The sequence below is a fragment of the Sarcophilus harrisii genome, chromosome 1 (genome assembly GCF_902635505.1).
Source record: "Sarcophilus harrisii chromosome 1, mSarHar1.11, whole genome shotgun sequence".
Taxonomy (NCBI): Eukaryota; Metazoa; Chordata; class Mammalia; order Dasyuromorphia; family Dasyuridae; genus Sarcophilus; species Sarcophilus harrisii.
In genome coordinates this window covers 712,935,521-712,955,957 of record NC_045426.1, presented here as the reverse complement: position 1 = coordinate 712,955,957, position 20,437 = coordinate 712,935,521, and the positions used below count along the sequence as shown (strand labels likewise).

Here is a 20,437-nt window from a genome sequence, read left to right as displayed (position 1 = left end):
ATCCCAATGACAAACAGCTACCGCCCTCCCCCCTGCCCCAAAAGCCTTGTGGTGGTGGAGACAAGTCCTCCATAATGCTCAACAGGGAATTTGGCCTTCCCCAGCTCACTTTCTTACTTGGTTACCTACCTGCCAGAGTTCTGCTCCTTCACCGCCTCCTCCTGGCTCACAGGTGACCCTGGAGGCTTGTGCCAGCGGCCCCAAGCTCCGACTTGGAAGAGAGGCCCAAGGATGGACTCTTGCCTGCTGCCCCCTTCCCACCACTACTCCAGCTAGAGAACAGGAGTCTCCCTGCAGAATTCTAGCCACTAAAGGATGAATCCTTTTGGTCCTGACCACTTAGAACAAGAATGGTTGGGATCCACCCCTCGGAAGGAAAAAAGGACAGACTTGAGGAAGAAGGGAAGGGAGATCCCACATCTTTAAAAATGGTCATGTTCTCATGGGGAACATGGGAAAAATAGAAGGGAAAAATCCTGTGGCCCCCAGAACTCTTTCAGAACCATTCTGTGGCTCATCTCAACTTTGAGAGACATTTAAAGCTATCGAATGAATACACAGAACAATTAATAGAGAATCTGACATTGGACACCAAACACTTCCTGAGAAAGCCGCTGGCAGGGCAGAATCTGCCACTGATACTTACACAGAATTAAAGAGGTAGGCTCGTCCCTGGCTTCCCTGAAAAGACTGCAAAGAAAAAGCCAATACAATCTTTTAAAAAAATTGACCAAAAAGTTTTAGAATCAATTTACAATAGCAAGTTGTAAGGAAGGGAAGGTGACGTTTGAAGTCTACTAGTCAGAGTCATACAAAACCATTTCCAAAAAAGGCCCTGACCCCTAGTTCCCGCGGTCCCTCTTTCCTCTTCATTGTGGACATGGACCAAGCCTTCTTGTGGCTAACACAGTCCGCCTTGGGCACTTCGTGTCCACTGAATTCAAATTTTGACTCTGAATTTCAGAGTCAGTTTCCATTAGAGTTTATCTGAGATGCATGTACATGTACATATATAAATGTGTATATAGAGAGATTAGATATAGATATAGGTATCCTGAAACAAAAAAAAAAAACACTAAAAATAGTGTGGTGGCCAGTCTCCCCTACTGGCTGCTAAGTCTGGACAAGGCCCCTTTGGACCCCAGGCCCTTTTTAAGGCTATGAGGCAATCAGTCCATTTCCTTACACTAATTCCAGATCAGAAAATGGGTTAGGGCTGGATGCATCTAATCCATCTACACCTCCCTCCTTTCTCACCCCACCCAGGCATCTGGTAACTTTTCATTAGCCACTTCAGGTCTCCTTAAGGCAGGGAGCCCGAAGAGCAGCAGGCCACTCACTGCCGTTTATGGAACTGCTCAGAACTTATTCAAGGATAGAGTACTAATGCTGGAAAGGGTGGGATGTATCACTAACAAACCCCAAGTCTCCTGGGATTTCAAGCCTTACAAGGGCTTCCTAGGGCCTTAAGGTTTGGGCTCAACATGCCCAAGATGGCTATGGGAGAGTTCCAAGAGCTCTCTGCTTTGGTGCTTGGACCAAGATCGACCCTTTGCCACTTGGTAGCTATGGGATCTTGGAGAAGTCCATTTACTGAGCTACAATTCCCTTCTGCTGTAAATGGGAGTGGGCACCCTTAGGCTAACCCTGCTTCACTTCATCTGTCCATGAACTCTGAAAGCCAACTTTCTCATTCTGTTTTATGGGGTTTCTACGATGCCTGGGTCTTTAGCACTAGTGGTACTGAATGCTGGGCAGCAAGAAGTCAGAATCCACTTCTGGGGTTGCCCAAGTATTTATTTGTTAATTCGGTGATGGATAGATAACATGAATAATTGTTATCCTCCTTCCCAAGTCTTGTTAGTCTTCATCAATTCTAAGAACCCTCTGAGGAGCAGGGGCCCTTGGGACACATCTCAAGGCTGCTTTTCTGCCCATCTCCCACTGATCCCACCCCCAGTTTCTGGATTCCCTACTTCCTTGCGAGTGGGGCGCCACAGCAGCAGAAGCAGGAACCGAGACATTTAGAGAAGCACCTTTTCCTCAAATCTCCAAACCACTGAGATCTTGCAATGTCCTAAGCACCCAAATCTTTCCTATTAAGATAGGAGGCGCCTGGGGGCACATGGCGCTTTTGTGAAGAGCAGGATTTGAATCCAGATCTTCCCGAGTCAGGCCAACCCTCTCCTGTATCCCATCTGCACTTTTTACATGACATCAAGAATAACTTGAGGTACAGAGCAGCTTTTGTGCCAGAATGACCCATCCCCTCCCCAGCTCTACCTCTGTAGGTAACAACATGAGATCTGAATGGAGGCTACTCCTGTTCAACTTCCAAAGGTCAGAGTAACTCCTTCCAAATCTCTTATGATTCAATTTCATCCATTTGCTCCATCGTTTTCAAAGCTCTTTTTGGCCAGTGACACTTTTAATAATGTTACATAGAGCTCACTATGTGCCGGGCACTTGGCTAATTTAGGAAATTCTCTCATTTGATCCTCTCAACCACCCTAGGACATAGGTGCTTTTATCCCTGTATTGAGGAAACAGTCACATAGAAGTAGAGTGACAAGTTACAACCACTGTCTAAAGCTGAATTTGAACTCGGATCTTTGTGACTCTACACCCAGTCCCCATTCCATGGCACCTTCAAGGCGATACATTTCAGGAAATCACAATGTGCAAAATACTACATGTCATGATGGAAAAGGGCCAGAGGATGGCCTGGGAGGAAGCTCCAGCTCTACCCTTTTCAGTTTCCATTTTTCCCTTTGTAATTCCTATAGCCTGACTTGAGGTAAATCACTTTCCCTCTCTGGAAAAGCTGAAGGGGGTTTCCGTTAGATGATCTCACTCTAGGGCCCCTTCCTGGTCTCAGTCTGTGATCCTATGAAGCAGCAATCTTATCTATCCAAAATTCACCTTCGGATTTCAAGGTTATCTTTCACCTTTGTCCATCTCATCTCGTCTTGAATGATTTAATTTAAAAGTAGGTTTCAGTTCTGAAAAAGTGAAGACTGAAGCCTCTCCCTTTTGGCTCTGGATTATTGGAGCTACTGTGTAATTCTGTTCTGTTCTATGAAGTGTCAACAAAGAGCAAGGTTTACAGACATCGTAAACAGAAAACTTTGGAAACGGCTCGGATCAGTGCAATGCAAACACAATTCTAAAGGATCAGTGAAGAAGTCCACTGGTCATCTCAAAGGGGAATGATGAATACAGGATGCAGGGAGGTATACACGTCCTCAGGTGGACTGGGTTTCTCTGGGCTGATTTCTTATAAAGATTGGGTTTTTCTCTTTTTCCATAAGAAAGGAGGAAGGGGGAAAGAACAATTGATATTGTTGCAAAAGACAAAGAGGGTCATTGAAGCTGTACATCAATGTCAGAAGAAAGTTCATAAAGACATATGACAGCTTTGAAAGTGCTACCTTGACTATTATACTCTTTTTAAAAAGCAAGCAGAGAAATTACAAGTAAAAATTAAGGAGGTTAACGCTTTACTAATGATGGAGTCCAGATCTGTATTAGTGAATACATTTGTATCAAAAGATCTTTTGAAGCTTCTCAGATATTGAAGATGAAAGCCTATGATTTTCTTAAGTGTTTCTGATTGTACTGTATGCACCTCTGTCTGCCACATTTTTACCCAGATCATTCCCATTTCCTGGAATGGTGTTCCTTTTCCTCTCATGATCCAAATCTCCCAGACATCGTTCAAAATCCACCTTAAATCTCACCTCCTTCACCAAGTCCACAGTGACTTTTCAAAATTTTTTTCCAACTAGCAAAAATTCACCTTCCTTACTTCCTCACCCTCAAATGGAAAAGAAAAACAAAACTTCAGTTTCAGATATAATCAAGCAAAGCAGAATCCCTGCATTGGCCATGTCCCAAAACATAAAATGTCTCTCAATCTGCACTCTCTAATCCCATCATCTTTTTAGACAAATGTGTTTTATCATAAAATCTCTAAGTCTTTCAAAGTTGTCTTTTTATCTTTGTCATTGTATAAATCGTTCTCCTGATTTTCTTAACTTTGCTCTTCGTCAGCTCATCCAAAGCTTTCTAGATTTTTCTGAAACCATCCCCTTTGTCTTTTTTTATAGCTAGTATCCTATCACATACGTATACCATGATCTGTTTTGCCATTCTCCAACTGATGGGCTCTAATTTCTAATTACTTGCCAGTGCAAAGATATGCTCCAAATATTTTTAGTCAGTTGGTTTTGCTTAGGACTAATTAACCCTTAACATGCCCCTCCCTCATCCTGCTTCTTCTCCCCTTTAGTGAGTGTACCCAACTCTGTTCAGATGACAGGGAAATGTCACCATTTCCAGCCTTTCTGTCTAAATTACTTCTGTGGCCCCTAATGATGGCAGGATGATGCAAATATCTCCCTATATGAGGATACAAACTGTTTATATTCTTTAGTCCCTTACAACTTTTCATTCATGTATACCTTTTTATATTTCTCTTGACTCCTGTATTTGCACTTCTAAGTTTCTACACAGCTCTGGTCTTTTCATCAGGAAGTCTTTCATTAAAGGTCCATTTCCCCTTCTGTATACCCAGTTTCCTGGGTAATTTATTCTTGGTTGTAAACCTATATCCTTTTGAGTTTTAGCAGCCACTGCTATAAAGATGTGTGACTATGGCTGTCTCAATGCTTAAAATTTTTTCCCTCTCCGTGCCCCCCTCCCTGGTGTAGTTTTTAATTTAGTAATCAAACTCTGCAATCTAGCCAGAACTGTAGAAGGAAATGAAATCCAAAAAACTAGCAAGTGATATCACAAAGATTACAAGGTAGGAGAACAGAGGATTTGGGGGTACCCTTACTAGTTACAGAAGAATGGTTGGGTAGTTAATTAAGAAAAACAATAAAACAAGGCAGAAAAAAAATGTCAGCAATCATCTTCTTGCTGTGGACTTGCTATTCTAGGGCCTGGTGTGCTCCATGCTTTTCATGTTTAGGCTTTCTTTCACATCTTATCCAAGACCAAGTGCCTGCCATCCCACCAATCAGCCTCAGTGTGGCCCATCATTTCCCAGGGATGATATGCCAGGACCAATCACAAGCAGATTTCTTCTTCTAGACAGCCATGTGAAGTTTCTACCTGTCTTGAGCCTGGATTTTGTGGAACCCAGTAATCAAATCCCTTCTCTCTAGTGCCCACAGCTTCAAAGTTGTCTGCTTTTATTTCTTGTTCCTTGCACGCGCTAGGGTGGGACATTGCCCTCAGTGGCTGAGCTGGCTGGGCAGCAGCAGCATCAAAGGCACATTGTCTGGCAGATCGAGTGAAGTCTAGGCTCCTGTTGCTTTGCCATATTTTAAATTTATGTATCTGGAAGCTCTACATTTTGGCAATAATATTCTTGGGAGTTGTGGTTTATTTTAGGAAATGTGACCAATGATTCTTTTTACTTCCTAAGAGCTCTGGGAAGTTTTCTTTCATAATTTAAATATGTAATCTTATGGCTTTCAAGTAATCCAATGATTCTTAAATTCTCAATCTTTTTTTCTTTTTGCTATGAGATACCTTACATTTTTGTTTTATTTTGTTTTTTGGTCTGACATCACTATTTTTTTCCTTGTCTCAGATTCTAGGTCACCCTGGCATGGGTTCTGTCAATAAAAAGTTATTATTAAAAAAAAAAATCTTTCAAGCTCAAAAACTTTTGTTTCATCTTTTCCAGAAATTCTAGCTGGATGTGTGTTCCAATTGTGTTTTGATGCTTATAGCCGTTTTAGAGTTTTCTTCTTGCTTGAGTCTTAAGCATCCCTTCATCATAAGAGCTCTTTATGGTGGGACTCGATGTTAGGTCAGGCTTTATGCACAATGCAGGAAATGTTTGGGTTGATTTTGCTACTTGAAGTATTGAGTATTAACGTTACTCCGGGATCTCAAGGACAGCACAAGTCAGAGGCCTGCAAGCTTTTAATGTTAGCCAAGTGTTATAGTGACTCATAGCCAAATCTGATTGCTAGGCCCCTTGTCTAAGTTCTACAGGCTCTTGACTTGGGTTTGTGTCTGAGCAACATGCCTGTGGGCTTGCCCCATTTGGAATTTCAGTAAGACAGCCATAGTAGAAAATGGCTGGAAAGGCCTGGTGCTTTAGGAATAGAACTGTAGATTTACCTTTGGAAATCTGGGATTCCTGGCAGGCAATCCTTCTGAAGGACAGCATCCTTTAGAGCACAATACTGTCCTACACACTTCCTGATGTTCTTGCCTCTTCTCCTTTTAGCTGCTCTTATGGAATTTCTCAACCCCTTTCATGCCCTCAGGCAGCCTTTGTTCTGGGATCCTGCCATCATCGACCAACTATTTCCACACTGGCTGTGTCTACTTCCAGAATCTGTCAGAGGGAACCCACCCAATCATCACTGTTATATTCAAAGATGTACTCCTCAACTAATGTGTCCAAAAAAATCGATCTCCTGGTGGCAGATCATCCTAAGACAAGGCCCTCCATACTTAATTCTTGGAAATGGGGCATGGAATCCATCTTGGTTCCAACTTGGAAGGCTGAATATCGAAGGCATTCCACCTGCCCTGATGCTCATGGTCCCTCCTCTTGGTCCCAAGTCTTATCTGGCTTTGCCTTATTTCATCATTTTTAAGTTGATATATCTCATTTCCAAAGTCCTCAAAGAGTTTCAAAGTCAATTTTCATCAGTTTTTCCTCTGCCACAGACATTGATACGTTCTTCCTAAGCATTCCACGCCTGGGACTCCAGGAAGCCATTCTTCAGAATCCAGTACATCCAGCGGGTTTCATTCTTGACTTTTCTTGGATGGGAAGTAGGAGCAACCATTAATGGAGGAAGTATGGTACCAATTAAGCTAAAAACCAACCTAAGGTCTTTGGGGACCTCTTCGACCTCAAACAAAAACCAGATACCCCTCAGCCACCCCATCCTGTCCCATCCTACCCTCACCCTGCTTTTAAGATCTCCTCCACTCTGAAATATGTAATCTGAAATACGTTCTCCACTTCCTGAAAAAATCAATCGACAACTACCTCCTAAGCACCTGAGGGGCAGAGAAAACGTGACCTCAAGGAACAGAGTAAGACTCAAATTTTCAGATAGAATCATTTAAGGAATCTGACTGCAAGAGCAACATGGATGAGATTGTGGTGGGGTGGGAAGAAGCAAAAAACAGATAATCCTTTAGGGACCTTTTAAAAAATGCTCAGAAGAGAACAACAAAAGGCAAGAGCCCAGAGAAGCAGGATAGCTTTGAAAGCTACAGGCTGAATGTATTATGTACTCTAAAAAGAAAAGCGGTACATAATGACATCTGCAGTTTCATGTGCAATCCTATTTCTGTTCCACTGTCTACATGGAAATGACGTGACCATTTATTTCATGTTAAACTCAGAATAAAAATACATTTTAAAATAAAATGAGGTTGGATCTGATGATTTTGTAGGTCTAAAGAATCTCTCACACAATGTATCTGGTCACCAAAGTCAGTCAAATCTGACAAGTTAAGGATCAAGCTAAAAGTTACGGAGCCATCAGGTGACCCCACCTACTGGGTGTCAGTCTTAGGGGCCCAAGAGGCAAGGGGGAGGGGGCTGTCCTCCAAGTCTAATGCACTTGGTTGGTGACACTTTGGAGGCCAGCAACCGACTATGAACCTCAGGCTCCTTCATCATCTCTGAAATGGGGACATAAATCTTAGCACTACTTCCTCCTAGGACGACTTGGTAAAGAACCTTCTTGACAAAGAAATGTGCTTTGCTCTGCTGTCAGAGAGAGAGACTGTGGAGCAGTTCTGGCTCTTCTGTCCCCCTGAAAAGTGCTTGAGGAGAGGCAGGGGCAGGCACTATGTGGGACACAAATCCCTGGCACTCACGCAGCTGGAGGCCAATCGCGTGGGGAAGTGGGATGGCCAAGTCAGCCTGTCACAGTCTAGCAGCTTCCTTTTTACCCAGTAGGCGACTTAAGAAGCTCCAAGTTCCTGGAGCTTGGCCTGACCCACAGCAGGCTCCTACTGTGTGTAAGGACAGCAAAGCTTCCTGAGCATCTTCCCCCACCTCCATGCTTTTCTGTGTATCCCCTCCTCTTCAGAGAGGAAGGGAACAGAAGGGCCCTGTCTCCCCCATCCAGGTCAGTGAGCCTCTGGGACAAGGTAGCTGGACAATAGGTCCTCAATCAGGAGGCCTCAAACCGGTCTCCTGCCTATAGGTCCTTGAGGGCACACTTGTAGCCTGGGAGGGCTTCTCTTCCACTGCCCAGGAGAGGGAATGGCCATCAGCTGTCCCTCTTCTGAGAGGCCTGAAATGAGTTCCTGAGGGGGGCTACTGCCTCCTGACACGGCAATCAGCATGAGGCTTATTAAGTACCTCTGTGATAGCAAGCAAGTGCTTCATGAGAACAAACCTTCCAGATTAGGCCCCAGATACTCCCCCTGAGTGACAACGGGTCCCCTAGTTCTGAGTAATGGCCCAGCCTTCTTGGGAAACATGAAAAAAAAGCGGCTGTCAAGGGCCTGGCATGCACTAGGCACTTAATCCATGCTGGGAGATAACTGACTAGGACATCTGAGACCTTCCAGCTCTGAGCCTGCAGCAAGGCTCTGCTGTTCCCTGCTGTGTGATCCTAGGCAAGGGGCCCGACCTCTCTGGACCCACTGGAGTTTCCCCACCTATCCACTATTATCTAGAATGTGCCAATGGCCACTGGCTCACTGCTCAGCCACAACGTGGAGCTACTGTAATCATCACAGTGCGTGGCTAGCTAACATTATTCAATAACTGTACGGTATCACAAGATCCAAAAATCATCCTGAAGTAGAATTAACAAAACCAACCCCTGGTTATACAGAATCCCAAGAAAATGAACATTCTCTTTGCCACCTACAGTCTCCTCAGCCCAACATCCAATGTCAACAGCTGTCTTATGTGCTCTCACAATGATGTAACATTAAGTCTAGTTTTAAAATAGCACAAGAAACCCGGAACTCAGTGAGCAAGGTCAGCAGCTCGAGCTAAAAATGAACTCTGACTTTGTTTGGACTGAGGAAACGTGAAAGGGTGGGGTACCACTCATTTAATTGTGGCTAACACAAGTTCATATTTTACAGCAAGGGATTCTGCACTGAGTTACTTACACAGACCTTTCCTCCAATTCATTTGCTCTCCACTATTCTTAGATGACAAAGGCCATGAATATATAATGCTCCAAACTCGGTTGGCTACATTGCCCAACCGTTCTGACATCCTGGAGATGCAAAGTGATAAATCACAACACTGATCACCTAAGAAAAAACATCATATTCTCACTGCAAGAACCGAGTTCATCCCCATCAAGGACAATAATGAAAACCAGGTTGCTGTCCCTTGGACGGCCTTCAGTTAGGAGCCAGGGGCTAGCTGGCTGAAGAGGTGAGACCCGGGGTCAGTGTTCTAAGTCGGCCTAAGTCTGTAGAACATGACTGAGCAAGTGAGGGCTAATGGCCAAGAGCTGATGAGGAAACAAGTGTCTTCCCCAAGACCTGAGCAGAAAAGGCCAAAGGTCCCTCGCTGGCCCCGAGCACCTCAGAAGCCAGCTAGTCCTAGCCATCCCCACTTCAGGCTTTCCCCTCTTAACTCTCTGGGAAAGGGCCTGCTCCATTTGGAACCATCTCTTGTCAACAACTGTGTTTCTATAAATCCCAAATCTGCTTCTCCCTCTTCCAAGACCAATGGAACAAGCTGGTCCTTGGGAGCAGCCCCCCCGACACCTAAAGGCAGCAGCCACACTTCCTCACCGGGCCCTATTTCCTCTTCTCCAGGCTGACCCTCCACAGCTCCCGCAAACCCAGGACTGGCGCCATTTCCTCTCCTTCCCCACCCCCATCACCTTCTGCCTTTATGGGGTCAGTGCACCTTTTATTGTGCTGAACTTGGGAAAGACCCACAGAATTCTGGGTCTGGCCCGGCCAGGAGCCAGAAGTGGGGAGAGTCGATGAGGCCCAAACGGTTTTCCTGAATGTGCTCATCAGGTGGCCCACAAGAACAAGGGGCCTTCAATCTAAAATCTGGACACCGATAGCCATCAACTCTGCCCAGTCCTGGAAGGAGACTCAGAGTGGAGGCCAGGGAGCCGCAGCCGGCTGTGCCTCCTCTGCTACCATGGATCGGTCCACATCCAACACCTGCTCTGGTGTGACTGCTGTCTCCACTAGAACAGAAGCCTTTTCAGTTCCCCTATACACACACCCCCACCAGGGCCTTCTGGCTCATCACCCCGGAACCCCCTGAGAAAACGCTGACAAAATCTAACTGCAGCAATCCAGCCTCCCAGGGAGCCACGAGGGTCCGGTCTTTCTGAGGCCTCCAGAGGCCTCCCTCGGCCTGGGCTGGACTGGGGTCTGGCAAGGGCTCCCATTAGTCACCCATCAGGTCCTTCACCAGCAAACCCCTTCTCAGCAGGTACAGGAGCCAGTGATTCCTCACTGTCCCCTCTGCTGCAGGGCTGAACCAGAGAAATGCCCAAGTCCTGTGGGGGTCATTCATAAAAATGCTTGTAAAGAAAAAAAAAAAAGGAAAAGTGAAAGGGCTGAGAGGAACACGGACTCGAAGGCCTCCTTATCCACGTGGAGGGTACAAGGCAAGCGAGGATGCGTTGAAGGGCAGGCCGATCCGGCCCTGGGTGTGTGGGCTCCCCGCCTTCCGGCCCAAAGGCCATGGACTAGCGACGGCTCAGACTCCTAGGAGGCCGCTCTGCGCATGGCTAAGGAGCTGTGCCCTTCTGCTGGACCCTCCCAGGTAGGGCAGTTTCTACTGCAAGAAGCTTCCTATTTGCCAAAGGGAATTGGTAGGAAATTAATACTCATGATGCAAAAAAGAGCTGTAGGGATGTTCCCAAGCAGCCACAGACAGCAGGCAATCACACACCGTGTAATACACTTTCTACATTTGTCCAGACGTGTTAAGATGACTCCTTTCTCCTTTGTACGCCGAAATGTCTATTTGTTAAGATCATAAAATCCGTCACATATTCATGGGCAGGAGACGTGGGAAAGTGTGGAAAGAGATGCCATGGGACAGACTACAACCCGGTCGGCCAGAGGGAGAGAATGGATGATGCTTCCCAAATATGGCCTCTGGACGTTCAGTCCTTTCAGGCGTGTCTGATTCTCTGGGGTCCTAGTTGGGGTTTTTTGGACAGAGATCCCAGAGGAGTTGGCCATTTCCTTCTCTGCCTCATTTTACAGTGAGGAAAGAGGCAGACAGGGTTCAATGACTTGCCCGGGTCACACAGCCTGTAAGTGCCTGAGGCCAGATTTGAACTCAGGGAGCCGAGTCCAGGCTCTGTGCCGTGGGGTGTCCCCCAGCTGTCCCTTCCTACGTGGGATGTAAAGTTAATACTAGCTGTCTTCCTAAATTTAAGATTCTATGATTTTCCTCAAAGTTCCTTCAGGTCAGAGATATTTTTGAGATAATTTCTTAACCATCTTTTTGTTCCTCCCCCCCCCCCCCAGAATGGTGTCATGTACATAACAGATGCCGAGTATTTGTTGAATGTGTTTTATAGTGTTTTTATTCATTTATGGTGTTTGCATGGGAATAAATTTTCATTTTATCCTAACTCTTGCAGGTTAAAAATGTTACCATTTATCACTATCATAATATCACTTTATAAATTCACTTTGTAAAATTTTATAGCATAAAAGAATCACTTGATAATTTAAGAAACAGATCCCAAGTCACAGAGCTCTGAGAACAGGACCCTCCCACACCTCCTGGTCCTCCCCACCAGGCCTCATCCCCCCAGGTTCTGTCACTAGATCAGGGCTGAGATGAAGAAGTCAGACGGAGCCACGGCCACAAAAACCAGCGCTCTATGAAAAACCAAGTGACTGGGCTTGGATCTGAAGTCGAGGTCACTGAAGAAAACTCAAGCTTTGTTTCTTTACTTGATGAGATGGGGCCAATGCTATTAATATAATTAAGTGGAAGACTCTGGTTCAAATCCAGCCGTGGTGGCTGTGGGCAACCTACTTAACTCTGTTTGCCTCAGTTTCCTCATCTGTAAAATGGGGATAATAGTAACACCAGCTACCTCCCAGGATTGTTTTAAGGATCAAATGAGATTATTTGTGAAAGACTTGGTTGTTGAAGCACTACGTAAATGCCGGTTGTTCTTGTTACCTGCCTGGGAATTGTCCAAAGAGAGTGCTTTCTAAACAATGCAATCATTTATAACTTTGAGCTGATTTATTATGATAATAACATAAAAGCCTCCTTTGTGAAAACCCTGGATTCGTCCAGGCACAGTGGAGAAGACTTGATGTGGACCAAAGACAAGGATCTGAAGGATCTGGGTGGGACGCGGACTTTAGCAGTCCTGATGCTACTACATGGCCCACACCTGACTAAACAGCTAGTTGGGGCTTGGGGGGGGGTGACTGTTTCCCCAAGTTTCCAAGTTCCAAAAGCTCTAACAGGTCAGTGCCAAGTGGTATAAGGACCCGGGCAAAGGCAGTGAATGCTGGGAGGCCATTTTGAGCACTTGCATCAGAGTTCTACTATCGGCGACAATGTCACATTTTTCTCTTCAAATTTAAAAATTTGCTTCTCACCAGGGCCATTAAGACCATCTACAAAATTCTCTGAAACAGGGGGTCCCATGGACCACTGCTCTGGGTCCTGTCCTGCGGGAAGACCTTGGGCCGGGGGAGGAGGGCCTGGTTACAGGGGTGGCTGTGATGCCAGCAAGGCGGTTGTGGCTCAATGGGGAGGAAGGCTCATGGCCCCATCCTCTCCCATGTCTCACTGGCTCTGAGGGCATCGAGGAGATGTAAAACTTTGACATAGGAAGCCAGGGGCTCCTGGTGATTCTGGATCTGCCTGGGGCCACTCCTGTGGCCCTTGGGGGCAGGGATGTGGTGAGGGTCCCCACCTGGGGCAGGAGCCTGTGATGCCCTGTGCTAGCTCAGCCCCTCCCCCGCTCATTAGCCTGATAGTTAAAGTCCTCTTCCAGGACAATCCTCTGGGAGACCCGCAGCCAAACTCAGCGACCGTCTCCGAGGACTCTGGCTAGAAACCATTCCCCTCCAGAGATCCTCGGGCCCCTGGGGACGCAGGTGCATCAGCTCGGAAAAGCAGGGAGCTCGGCCTTGGAGGTGCAAGCCCAGGGTGGACTGGCGGGTCTGTCCTTCCCTATTCTCCTCCTCTATCCAATGGGCCCGGGGGCATTTCCACAGCTTCCTGAGGGGACCTGAGGGGATCTCATGGGGATCCCAGGAGACCAGGCAGGGAGGGCCGGGTCCCAGGAGGGGAGGCCCCCGTTCTACACGTGGGGCACATACTGAGGGAGCTCACTGGGTGCAAGTACAGGCAGCGGCGTCTCCCGACAGAGCCCAGACCAGCCCCCCGATCACAGCTGCCCAAACACTGGTGAGGTGTGATCTGAGGGAAGCATTGCTGGGGAGACCGCAGAACATTTGGGGGCCACAAATCTGAAGGATAGGCTGAACCCCGCGTGTCCCTGGGGGAGCACCCAGAAGAACGAAACCAGAGACCCTCAAGTCCTCTTGCCCAGGTAAAAGCCAGAAGAAAACCTACAGAAGTAGCCTCCCCTCATTTAAGCAAGGTGGGGAATGATGTCATTGGACCCCGGCGGGATGACCATGGTCACGTCAGAGGCGCGCTCCCCAAGCCCGCTGCCTCTGGGGGCTCCGCCTCGAGGGCCCAGTCTATACTAGCCTTTCCCCTCCACTGCTCCAAGGGTCCCCCTGCAACGTGGGCAAAGAGCATCCCCACCACGAGCCTTTCACAGGACTTGCCTTGGAGATCAGCTCATCGTGGTTGGCGAGGTGCGCTCTGCAGTGGATGCAGCTGTAGGTCCGGTGACAGTGAGGCAGGTAAGCCTGGAAAGTTTTGGCCTTGGTCATCTTCACCATCTCTGCCGGGGACCCCTCGCGCGGCTCGGGGCTGGTAGGCACCGAGTGGCAGCTCTGGGGGACTCGCTGACAAAAGAAACACTGGAACAAGCACGCAGAAGCCGTCGTGGTGGCCGAGGGCGAGGGCCCGGGCCACGCCTTTGTCACCCCAGAAAGCGTCACCACCTGCCGAGGGGAGCAAAGCAACCGGCGTTACCCAAAGGCTCCCGGCTCTCTGGGGCACCCCTGTGGGGAGAGGGCTAGGAGAGGGAGGGTCCCTGCCCTCTGGGAGAGACCACACAGGGACCAGAATCCTCAGCCTCTGCTCTGAGGGGGGCCCCCTCCCCATCTCAGCCTCACTCTGAGGGGGCACCCCTACAGCTGACCCCGTTCACAGGCCCTCCCCACAAGTGGCTGAGGTAGAATCCATAGGAAGGCCAATCTCTGGGTGACAGACCCCCAATCCTGCACCAGCCCAGATCAGTCAGGGGTCCGTCCCCTCCAGAGCTCGGCATCCTGAATGGAAGGTCCAGAGTCACCTCCATACTATGAGAAGAAGGGACTTTGGTGGAAGGTGAACCTCCAACAGCAAGAGTTCCTGGGAAGTTCTGGCAAATTCCCTCATTTGAATTCTGACCCTGCTCTTTACTCCCTCCCTATGTGACTTAGATGGACCTCAGTTTACTCAACTGTAGAAGAAGGATGAAAGCACAGAATTCAGAATTAGAAAGGCCTTTGGGGATCTAGCCCATCTGCTTCTTTTTATCGAGAAGGAACCTGGAACTCAGATTAGAATAACTTGCCCAGAGATTCAGTTGCCAAGAAATAAACTGCTTTTGCACATTGAGAATTTATGAAAACATTCGATCAAATATATTTATACCATCTTTTTAAACATGGAAGAAGATGTCATGAACTTTAATAAAGACAGTAACAAAATCGTATTTCCGTGCCATAGAAATCTTGTGCCTAAATGATTCGAACCCCGGGGTCACCGAAAAGGCACAGATGCCACTGACTGGGTGTTACTATCACTCTCCACCATTCCTTCTTTTAAAAAACAACAGAAGTTTATCCAGGCACTTGAAGCCACTGACACGGAGCAGGAGAGTGAGAGGCCCTCCCTCCACAATCCAGCCAAAAGAAGGATTTGTGGGAGCCTCTAGCTTCCCTCTCAGGGCGCCTCCGGTCTGGGTCCTATCTCAGCTCTTTCCCCACCTGGGAGATTCAGCAAAGTTCACAGCCTTCCTTTCTAATCACCCCAAACCCTTCTGGCCTTCCAGGCCTTAGGCCACCCCAGCCACCCTATAATCATTCATCTCCATTTGGAGAAACATGGAAGAGCCTTGAGCCGTGGCCATCAGCTGGGGTAAGGAAGGAAGCTCAGTACTGAACAAAGCTCTTGGGGAAAGACGATTTCCACTTTTTACAAAGGAAGATACAGATGGGAGACCAGCGTTTTCTAAACCATTAAGGCGCGCTGGTCATTGGAAAAGGCAGAACCACTTTGAGGAAGTGAGTGCTGGGGGAATCTGAAGTCAAGCTCGCCCCCCTCCATTGACCAGGGATGTCATGTGGTTGGAGAGCAACCAGGCAGGAACAGCCAAAATCACCCTACATAATTGTGCCTTCCGGCCCACTGTCCCCATGCTAATCTTGCCTGCAGGCCCTAACCCAACAAATGCTGCCCAAAGGTACACAGACCTAGCAGCACTGCCAAGGGGCCCACCTGGGGAATGGCTGCACTGACTGGCAGGGAGAGAGAAAGATCCTGTCTCCGTCCACGTCATGCAGCCAGCAACGATCAGAGGTGGGATTTGAACCCAGGGGTTCCCTGCCCACTGCAGCAAGCTGACTACGTAATGTCCCATGGCATTAAAATTAAAAATATGGAATGTGAAGAAATTGAGAAAAGACTAAAAGAAGCTGATCCGGAGAACAGCATGCACCCCCTGGAGCTCCATGTCAACCCTTCAAGCAGCCCCATCTTTTTAAATTAAAGCTTTTTATTTTCAAAACACATGCATGGATAATTTTCAACACTGACCCTCGCAAAGCCTTGTGTTCCAATTTTCCTCTCCTTCCCCCCACCCCTCCCCTAGATGGCAGGTAATCCAATACATGTTAAATATGTGCAATAAATTCTGCACGTATTTCTACAATCATCGTGCTATGCAAAAAATTTAGATTAAAAAGGAAAAAATGAGAAAGAAAAAATAAAATACAAGCAATCATCAGAAAGAGTGAGATTGTCAAGTTGTGGTCCACCCTCAATTCCCACAGTCCTCTGGTGTACATGGCTCTCTTCATCACAAGATCATTGGAATTGGTCAGAATCACCGCACTATTGAAAAGAGCCACATCCAGCTCTTTTTGCAGTGGCTAGAAACTGGAAACTGAATGGATGTCCATCAGTTGGAGAATGGCTGAATAAATTGTGGTATATGAAAATTATGGAATATTACTGTTCTGTAAGAAATGACCAACAGGATGATTTCAGAAAGGCCTGGAGAGACTTACACGAACTGATGCTGAGTGAAATGAGCAGGACCAGGAGATCATTATATACTTCAACAATACTAGATGATGACCAGTTCTGATGGATCAGGCCATCCTCAGCAACGAGATCAACCAAATCATTTCTAATGGAGCAGTAATGAACTGAACTAGCTATACCCAGAAAAAGAACTCTGGGAGATGACTAAAAACCATTACATTGAATTCCCAATCCCTATATTTATGCACACCTGCATTTTTGATTTCCTTCACAAGCTAATTGTACAATATTTCAGAGTCTGATTCTTTTTGTACAGCAAAATAACGTTTTGGTCATGTATACTTATTGTGTATCTAATTTATATTTTAATATATTTAACATCTACTGGTCATCCTGCCATCTAGGGGAGGGGGTGGGGGGGTAAGAGGTGAAAAATTGGAACAAGAGGTTTGGCAATTGTTAATGCTGTAAAGTTACCCATGTATATATCCTGTAAATAAAAGGCTATTAAATTAAAAAAAAAATTAAAAAAAAAAAAAAAGAAAAGAGCCACATCCGTCAGAATTGATCGTTGTATAGTTTTGTTGCTGTGTATGATGTCCTCCTGGTTCTGCTCATTTCCCTCAGCATCAGTTCCTGTCAGTCTCTCCCATCCTCTCTGAAATCCCAGCATGAGTTCGCAGCCCAAGAGCCTCTCCCAATTCCACCAGGCTGGGACTCAGGCCCCAGATGGCACAGAGAGCCCAGCATGGAAGGCCTGGAGAGCAATGCCATTCTGCAGCAGAACCTTCAAGACCCCCCCCCCCCACACACACACACACATACATACCCTGACGTGACCTAGGTGTGCACACGAACAAAGAAATCAGATGATCTAGACTGTGTAAGAAAGAAGTTGCTGTAGAGATTCCCTTTTAAGCTATAAATGTGCGCTTTCTTATTTGTTTGAAATTGTCATAAAAATCATTTTTATAATAAAAAAGCCCCAAGGCTTTTATAGATAATCTTTCTGCCTCATACCAGCCTTTATAGTTTCCCCAATTTACCCCAGGCACTAAATGAGTCAATTTGTTTACCCTGTAATTACCCACCTTCCAATCAATCACTTCTTAGAGCATATGAAAGCAGCAGCTAATTTTGCTTTTTTTTTTTTTTTTTAAAGGTGAGCAAAAAAAACAATTGCTGGGCCCCAGCCCACTTGGCTACAGATCTGGGGCACCAGGTTGAGACCCTTTTGTCAAATATTGGCTTCAGTTTGGGTAAACCATTCTTGGAAGTTGGTTTGGCTCTCCAGGCAGCTGGAGATGTGCTGCAGGGCCTGGGCTTAGGAAAACCTGAGTTCCAAGTCCAGTTTTCTGAGCTGTGAGACCTTGGACAAGTCCCTTCACCTGTCTGCCTCAGTTTCCTCAACTGTACAATGGGGATAAAAACATCTTCCCAGAGGAGTTGTAAAGATCAAGATAATCTTTATAAAGCATCTGGCAACTCTTAAGAGCAATATCAGTGCAAGCTAATAGTGCTGATGAAACCAAGCTGGCTCCTATGCCTTCCATCAATGTACACTTAGTAACAAATCTTGTTGTGTATATACAGTTGTTACTAACTGTTGTTGCCAACAACTGTGGCATGTTGTCTCTCCCCCCCCCCCCCCAAAGACTGTGAGCTCCTTGAAAGTAGAGACTGTTCCTGATTGTGGAATCTTCAGTGCCTAGTACACAACCAGTGCTTAGTAAATGCTGGCTGTCAATTTGCTTTTTAATGATACCTTTGACATATTCCCTAAGCTTTCTGGCCTACATGTGGGTATGTATGTCCATGTACAGGGCAGGGAGAGGAGCAGAACCAAAGGAGACGTGGAAGATCCGCTGGGCCCCGATTGGGAAGCAGGCTGAGTTTATGGGAAGCTGCCCGAGGGCTTGGTAAAAAAGGGGAAAATGAAGCTCCCGTTTCATACAAAACATCCTGCCCACAGAGTAAGGAAAGTTCAGGGCCCAAGGGGTCTACAGCTAGTGGACACCATATCGCAGGCTCCCACCATTGATTCAGGACACAGTTACTACTGCAGGCCCTAACGGAGGCAATGCTCCCCCAATCCAGGGCATGGGACAAAGGACGCCGACATGAACGCAGAGGGTCACTTGTCCCCAGTATCTGCTTGAATTCTGCAGAGTCACAGGGACAACGGCAACTCCCTTTGACGCTTCCTTGGTTTCTTGATGGATGACTAGAGTTCAAAGGGTGGGATTCAAGAGGCCCAAATATTTAGGAGGGGAAGTGAGCTGAAGAGTCATGTTAAAGTCCTCAAGAATGAATTTCTAAACAGAAATTATTCCACTTAGGAAGAAAAAAAAAATAGCTCTGAAGAACTCACAAGGAGCTAAGTCCCTGAAAAAAAATCCATCTTGAAAATCAACACCTGTACAAGATAGAAGCGAGGAGAAGTAGGAGATAGTGGCGTGGCTGCTCAGAATGTCCGGACACCGGTGACCAGTGCTCAAGACAGCCAGGAGAGAACGGGAGCACCCGTGAACAAGCTTTGCGTGTTATGTACTTGCTGGCTGTCGCCGGGCCAAGGGCTGCTGGAGATTCGGAAAAAGACCCCTCATCTCCAGAATTCCCTCTTGCCCTGCTACTTAATGGAGGCAAGCTGACCAGGCTGTCACAGAATTCACAAGAGTCCAGTTCTGATGAAGGAACAGAAAAGGATGAGAAATGGCAGCTGAGGCGGACGGGCCGAGAATGGTCCAATACTTCCATTCTTCTTGTTTGCCCTTCCAAGGAGAATGCTCTGAGCTAAAACAAGGTAACAAAAATGGGAGTGGGGAATGGAATTTCCAATCCATTGGGAGGAGGGAGTTTTCCTACCTTCAATGAGTTCAAGTCAGAGGCTGGGTGACTTACAGACAGAATTATAATGGCTGCCACAGCCCCCTTAGGCCTGTAGTCACTGTTTCATTTGAACTCCAAACCACCTTGTGTTGTCATGCTGCTTAAGCTATCCTTCTATTGCATATCATTTACAGATGAGAGAAAAGGCTCAGAAAGGTAGACCCGGTTTTGTCCTGGTTTTGTAACTACTGACTAAGTGCTTGAGGTAGGCTGTGAAGGCCAGTTTCTAGTCCTGACTCCATGGATGGTCATCTTTTGACTACATCACACTGGCTCCAGCAAAGAACTGGCAAGAGTGGCTGGGAAGCTCCTGTAGACGACTTCAGAAATATGGAAAATGGCAGCACTGCTGAGTGGACTAGAGAGGTTCTCCTTTGTGAAGGACAAATGAGGAGAAGGAGTGGGGGATGAGAAGTCATTGAAGAAGAACTAGAACACAGTCCCGGTGAATTTGATTTTTCTAAGAGAAACTGTTTAAGGGGCGGTACCTAAGCAATGAGAAGGGAAAGCAGTGATGACCAGAAGCCTCCATGATGCCATCAAGAACAGATCGTGGTAGAGTTAGAACAGGGGGATATTGTCGACTAGGATTCCAGCAAAGCTCTAAACAGGCCCTCCTGGTGGAGAGATGGATAAAGAACAGTTAAGTGAATCCCGGGTGGGACCACCCACTAGACTCAAGAGAAACCTCCAGGCTCAGGAGGGAAGATGAGAAGGGACTGTCCTAGGTCCTGATAAGTTTGGTCAGAAGGCTGTGGGTCTGCTTTTTCATCAGTGACATGGGCTAATAAATAAAGGCACACGGGGCACATGTGTCCAATCTGCATGTGACTAACTCTAGTTAAGACACCCAAGATCTCAAAGTTTCGAGCACGATCTGAAACAAGACAGAATGCTCTTGGAACAAAAGGCAAAGTTGCGTATGATGGAGTCCAAGATTTTGACTTCACGAGCACATGAGTGACATAAACAGCCAACAGTTATTGCAAAAAAGATCTGGAAGAGCAAAATAGCAAAGGAAACAGTATAAACAGAGTCGTGGAGCGGCTGCAGGAAAAACCAGCACGACGTTTGCTGCGGAAAGCAATTTAAGCAGTTTTATTAAAAATACGAGGAATCTTCCAGCCAGAGGTTCCACAGTTGGGCAGAAACTAGTTCTTAGGAGGT

General features: G+C 46.7%; 1 protein-coding gene across 1 annotated transcript in view; it reads right to left on the bottom strand.

Annotated features, from left to right (window-relative positions):
* The window catches only part of YPEL1 (yippee like 1), a 33,871-nt gene that overhangs the window by 7,149 nt on the left and 6,285 nt on the right, over window positions 1–20,437 (bottom strand). The window contains exons 2-3 of the mRNA XM_031949054.1: window positions 13,789–14,070; window positions 647–690 (exon numbers count right to left, since the gene is read on the bottom strand). Of these exons, the coding sequence (XP_031804914.1) occupies window positions 647–690; window positions 13,789–13,905 (161 nt within the window). The 5' untranslated portion in view covers window positions 13,906–14,070. The remainder of the gene's footprint in view (window positions 1–646; window positions 691–13,788; window positions 14,071–20,437) is intronic.